The 6,708-nt window shown below is 37.6% G+C and overlaps 1 protein-coding gene across 1 annotated transcript; it reads left to right on the top strand.

Annotated features, from left to right (window-relative positions):
- The first annotated feature begins 602 nt into the window (after nucleotides 1–602).
- On the top strand, nucleotides 603–2,305 carry LOC105045960 (transcription repressor OFP2). Its single transcript, XM_010924418.4, has one exon. The coding sequence runs from the start codon at nucleotides 1,033–1,035 to the stop codon at nucleotides 2,200–2,202; it is 1,170 nt and encodes a 389-aa protein (XP_010922720.1). The 5' UTR covers nucleotides 603–1,032; the 3' UTR covers nucleotides 2,203–2,305.
- The last annotated feature ends 4,403 nt before the right edge of the window (nucleotides 2,306–6,708 follow it).

The following is a 6,708-nucleotide window of genomic DNA, read 5'->3' as shown; positions in this document are numbered from 1 at the left end:
GAATGTTTTATTTTTTAAATTTTGGCATTATCTTAGACCTATCCATTCTTGGACTTTGTAAATTTCCTATGCTACAAGGCAAGAAACACGTCACAATGTTAAAGAATCTTTCACCAAGATTACTTGAAGACATGTAATAATACTCCATATTTATATATATAAAGTGCTAGCATTACATTTGCCAAACCAAAATTTTAAGGCGAACCTTCACAATCTTCATGTCTATAGACATGCCATGTGTAAACAATCTCTTGTGCTGGATAGCTTCGGACAGGATTGGCAGAACCACGGCTGATGGACGTGCATTGCTTATGACCCCCCGACAGCACCGTAAAATAGATAATATTTTATGGACTGGACCGTAAGTTTTCCACAAGTTGTCTGCATTAAATTAACGCACGGTTGCTTCGGATCATGACAAGAACCAAATAAAGTAAAATATACGGGCAAGGTTCCCGTAGATAAAAGAAAGGAAATTCTATGAGGAACCAAGCCCACCGTTCTGTTTGCTATCGGTCCACTTTCTATCACTTCTATTGTGGGACCCTACCATTGGCTTAAAGACACACCTCCCGTCTCTTTCCTCTCCCTACCACCCGCTTTCCTCTTCCTATTTATCACCCGCCTCCCTCCATCCCTCCCCTTCCCCCTCCCCACACACACAGAGAGAGACAGAGAGAGGACTTTCCTTTTCTTTTGTGATGTATGTGTGAATGCTGTCAAAAGAAGAGATGGGAAACTTGACAACAACTGTAGGTTTTTCAGTCTTTAGCTTCTGCTTTTTGTGTGGAGACCCTAAACAAGGAGGGTGGATGCAAAGCTAGGAGAACTACAGGAGAGCTTCTTCCTTTTATGTGTGAATTAGATTTCAGTAGTTTAGCTTCTGCATGGTTATTGAGATTCCTTTCCAAACTTTAGCCGAAGTATATAGCAACACTATATAGGAAGACTCCCTAGCTTGTATTCTCCTGTGCAAGTGTTGACCCCCAATAGAAAGAGCTTTCTTTGGTGATTTTGGTCTCTCATATATAGATGGGTAACTATAGGTTTAGATTATCCGACATGATGCCCAATGCTTGGTTCTATAAGCTCAAGGACATGGGAAACAGGGGAAGGAAGAGCCAGACCATCTCACATTCCATGAGGAGCTACCCTACAAGGACATCGCCACCCACACCACCAAAGCCCCTCACACCCCAATCCCCACCACCCAAACAAGGATTTCTCCCCAGCAGAGCCTCCTACTACATCTCTAGCAGAGTTGAAACAGAAAAGCCTCCCAATTCTCCCTTCCACCCCAAGACCTCTGACACCCACTTCCCCGTAGACCCTCCAAGGAGATCCAAGAGAAGAAGCCGAAGGAAGGCCATCAATTCTCCCCCCACCACCAAGGTGGTCACCTCCTCTATCTCAGCCGGTTGCAGCTGCCGAGTGCGGAAGTCCGAGGCTGCAACCGACTTCCCGGCAGCCGCCACAAAAAGCCCGCCGTGCCACCGCTACCACTGCATCAACGGCGATGACGATGATCTCCACAAGTCTATCATCAGTAACAAATTGGAATTCGATGGTTTCGATGGTATCGCCTCATGGTCACATTCTTGCAGCTGCAAGGTCACTTCCTCTGCAACCGATATAATCATTGACATGGGCACCAAGAGCTCCATTATTCGAAAAGGTGACAAGGTCAATGGCTGCACCGTGGTCTCTGAGCTCCAACTCCCCCCAATTCTAACAAAACCGGGGAAGAAGGAGGCAGAAGATGATAAGTTGGATGATGGCAATGTGGATGCAAAGCAGGAGGCCTACCATAATGGCAGTTCTCTCAAGGAGCAGAGCAAGAGCCCGGTGAAGAAGTCCCAACCGGGACTTCATCGGCTTAGGATGCGCGCAAACTCTCCAAAGCTCGTCAGCAAGAAGGTGCAGGTCCAGCGTGGCCGGAAGAGCGGCGGGCTGGCGATGACGGCAACCATGCAGAAGAAGGGACTACAGCAGAGTTTCGCCATCATTAAGTCATCATCAGATCCTCAGAGGGATTTCAGAGACTCGATGATGGAGATGATTGTCGAGAACAACATCTGGTCTCCAAAGGATCTGGAGGAGCTTCTGGCTTGCTACTTGTCGCTGAATTCGAACGAGTATCATGATTTGATCGTCAAGGTATTCGAGCAAATTTGGTTTGATCTCACTAATATTAGATTGTAAAAGAAGTAAGAACAGAGTCCCCGAGCGTCGGATTTGTACGAAACTGTAAAGAATAAGTCGTTGTTGCCGTGAAATGGAATTCTCCCCCGCTACAGCTTCTTTACATTATTGAAGGCATTAGGCTTCTCTGCGTGGTCTTTTGGTTTCTAAAACTTTGTCTTTCGAAGTTACAGTATTGGCATTCTTGTGCTCCATGTGATTTGACAAAACTGGAGAAAAACAAAAACAAATGAGCTACATAGCAACAAGTTAATAGATGGATGAAATATTTTACTGCCAGATCTAAGTCTACATTAGTGCTGCAGTTCACGGAGACTGCATTTAATCTAGTATATCCCTCTCATCAATAGAAAATTTCTGTTAGCTTTTCTGTACATATTACCACTAATTAGTAAGAGCAAATTGTTTAAAGTGAAGGCTTGACCAGTTCTCGAAATTCCAAATAATTGATAGGATTCTCCTTACATGAAGCGATGGAACTCGGTGCCTCAGATCACACGAATCAAGCTTGCTAAGGGTTCTGATATAATTTATTATGTTGGATTGCAGCCAGAGGTCTCAAGACAAAAAGATCAGGGATTTCCTTCTCTTGCAAAGAAAGCATGGGATACTTACAAGATGCCCCAAATGCTTCTCTGTCTTTGCCGTCCAAAGGGCGCCAAACGGGACACCACATCTTGTTGATCCTTTTCTTCTCTGCTCTTCACTTTTCTCTCACATAACAAGCAGAAAAGAAAAACCAGTCAAACATGATTGGAAGAAAATTACTACCATAAAATCTCCCTGTTGAAGTTGGAGCTGATAGTCTTTAGTACAAATCTTGCTAAGTGTGGCTTGAATTTGATATGGCTCACTGTATGGATCCCGTCTATTTTGGATTTTATTGGTTTATTTGAATATTTTGGCCTTTTATCTTTGGTTTAAGATTTAGTAGCTATATATATTGTGGTTAAAAGGAGGTTGAAAGAACCAGCCACTTATATTTATTAAGGAGAGGCTATTTACAGAAAGAGAAATAAAGCTGAAATCAAAAAGAGTTAAATTGAAATAAAGCTCAAAGACTTCATTGCTGGTACGATGATATAGCAAAAACAATAACAAAATGATAAAAATGAAATTGACCCTCCTTCTCCGGCAGATAAGTGTATCAAAGAAAAAAAAAATTATAAGAACACCCAATCAACTTTAATCCAATTTCATTTACATTCATATACTTTAAAATATTAAACTGACCTTTCTAATTATCGATATGTTTCAATATGGTCTAGCTATTTATTTTACAAATAAACGGTATTAGCTTTCTCTCTCAATGAATAAAAATACCTCTCGCTTATAGGTGGGCTTGGGGGAGAAAAAGAATGAGAAGAAGAAGTAAATGATGAGAAAGGAGAGGAAACGAGAAGGGCCATCAGCAAGGAATGGATTAGAGGAAAAGAAAAACAAGAAAAAAAAGAGGTTGGGAAGAAATGGGAGGAAAAAAGATGGGTTACTGGCGAGAAGGGATGAAAATGATTGGGGCCGTTGTCGTCTGTGGAGGATGATAGTTTTATGGATGGCTTGGATGAGGAAGAGAAAATGAAGGAGATGGAGAGATGGATGAAGGGATGGGTGGGTTTGGAGAAGGAAGAGGATGAAGAGAAGAAGTGAATTAGGAGAAAGAGGAGGAAGAGGTGGAGGGGAGAGAAGCCACCAACAAAGAATGGTTTAGAGGAGGATAAGAAGGAGAAGATGCTGGAGAGGAAGAAAAGAAGAAAGGCAAGAAGGGACAGAGTAGAGGAGGCTACTGTGAAAGGGAATGATTTATGAGTGGTTTGAAAAAGAATGAGGTTGAAGAGGAGAAATAGATGAGGAGGAAGTGGAGGAGATAGAGGAATGGACGGAGGTGGAGGAAGTCATCATGAAGAAGAAAAAGCATGTAAGGAGAAAGAGGAGAAGAAAGAAGAGGAGGAAAAAGGGAGGAAAGAGGAGGAAGAAAATGGGACGCCGGCAATGAAGGAGAAGAGGATTAATAAGAGAGGAGGAAGGAAGAAGGATATAGAGAAAAGAATATTTTTATCATTTTATAAAATTTTGTTACTAAAGATAGACGACTAGATCACATTGAAACATATCGATAATTAAAAGAGCCAATCTGACACTTTTTAAAATATAAAAAGTATAAGTAAAATTGAACAAAAGTTGAGAGGATGTTCCTATAATTTTTTTAAAAAAATAAAATATAAGATTAAAAAAAGCAAACAGTCAAAATTTAAAGGATGAATAAAAATAGACAAGAGGCATAACCATGCATCACTCAGCTTGCTATTGGTTGGAGCGGCAAACCTCTGATTTTAATACATAACTTATCATTTTGAAAAAAAAAGTTCTTACAAAAATAACTATTTATATATTGTAATCATAATTTCTTTTTAGTTATTGAGGAGCTATCTTTTATTATTTGAGTCGTCGTATATTTTTTATTTTTTTTAATATAGTAAAATATTTTTCCATCTTCATATATAAATATAGGTCAAAAACTGGACCATATAAGTCATTGCCATATTTTTTTCTATATATAATTATTTATTATTATTTTAGATTTTATATTAATTAATAAATAATTTTATAATAAACCTAAGAAGAACATTGTTGGAGGTAAGAAAAATAAAAGCAGTAAGCTTCTAGAAGCACTTAAAGGTGCTTCCCAAATGCTTGAAGCTTTTTACGGTAGAGTCAGGTTGTACAGGCTTTAATAAATTAACTATTGAAAAAAAGCAAGCACATGTTTCTGAAAAAAATAAAAAGCAGATAAAGATAAAGATAAATGGGTCCAGGCTTTAGAACCTTCAGAAAAGATCCGAGGCTTTCACAGCTAATTATAGCAGAAATACAAGTACTGGTAAACGAGAGCTGCCAGGATTTCAAATCAGTACAGTAAAGGAGGCACGGAGATCGCCTGGAATCTATGTTACTGTGCGAAGGCTTCATCAACTATTCAGTTGCATTTATTATGTTTTTGACATGGGTTCTTAATGGTACATCTACACTTCTGGGTTATTAAATGAGTTTTGGCTTTGAGCCATCAAATCATAACATCAAGCAGTGTCACAGAGAAGGCAAACGAGACTTAATTTTACCTGCAGACCCATTGTGTTTGGAATTATACAAAGTTGTGACAGATCATACCAGCAATCCTGTTCACAAGGAATTCCAGATTCCAAGAATTCCGAGTGGATTTGCAGGCTCCCATATAACAAACTTTTATTGCTGAATTACTTTTTTTTTTTGGTCGATCATGAAATGCTGAAGCATTCAGAGCAAGTTTGGTGTAACTTCCACACTCAGCAATTCTTTAAAATCAGACCTTTTTTTTTTCCTAAATTCGTAAAACCAAATTGAACTGGATTTCCAGAAAGATCTCCTGGATCCAGAGGTGAAAACGACATTAGCAACAACTAGTTTTTTGAGAAATAATTTTAAAAATTATTTTCTTGTTTACATCTAAAAAAATTATTTTTACCTAAAAACTACTATTTTCTTGAGAAATCCTGCCCCCATAGACTTTCATCCTAAATCAAGAATTAAAAAAAAATTTACTCAACTAAGAAATCTTTACTGTCATCTATATAAGGCTAAACAAAAATAAAAAATAACAAAAATATGTTGCAACGGCTTTCGAGACTTTCAAATGAGCTAGGCAGATCGGGCTTGTGAATAGCCCGGGAAAAATGCTAGCCAAGTACTGGTTGAAATTAAGCAAACTAGTTGTATCTATATTAGTATATTATATTATATTACATATTATATATAATATAATATTATATATTATATGTTATATATAATAGATCATCATGTCAAGGTTTTGATCAATATATTTTTTTAATTTTTTATTTTTTATATCAAATAAATATTAAATTGGCTTTACTTTAAGCTCAATTCAACCATTAACTCAAGCTTGAATGAATCAAACCCCGATCGAGTTTAAGCTGATTTCAACTTAATTCAAGATTATTGAACCAATCAATTAGGTTCATATCCAACTCCGTTTGGAATTAAACCTAAATTCAGCTCGAAACAATGGTAACCAAATCAATCAAACTTTATCTTAGAGTTCAAGCTTGATTTTAACTTCCACCAAGCTTTATTAAATCCAAACTTAATGAAACTCGGCTTAATTATAATCCTAGTGTTCATCAGATTATGTTAATATTAAGAATATTAGTTTGATTTTTTTATTTAGTTAAAAAATATATAGATATATTATTGTATTTAGGCACCTATTAAACCTTTAGCGCAAAATATTTTGGGCATAAAATCCTGAATCTTTTTTATTTTTAGTTAGATCTGTCATAGGCCATAACATTTAAGCAACACAATTCTCCTATATTAGAAAAAACAATTGTCGCTCATGTTCACTTTGGATCTCATAGTTTTGATCTCCATGCACACAGTTGATGATCAGCTCATCATACTTTTTTCATTTCTTTGGGGATCACTCGTACTAATTTTAGTTGCTAATCCCATAGC

This window comes from Elaeis guineensis, chromosome 5 (genome assembly GCF_000442705.2).
Source record: "Elaeis guineensis isolate ETL-2024a chromosome 5, EG11, whole genome shotgun sequence".
Classification (NCBI taxonomy): Eukaryota; Viridiplantae; Streptophyta; class Magnoliopsida; order Arecales; family Arecaceae; genus Elaeis; species Elaeis guineensis.
This window is presented reverse-complemented; position numbering and strand designations above follow the sequence as displayed.

Bases quoted from the DNA above. Each gene is read 5' to 3' on its own strand.
- LOC105045960 (XM_010924418.4), top strand. From the start codon at position 1,033: ATGGGTAACTATAGGTTTAGATTATCCGACATGATGCCCAATGCTTGG.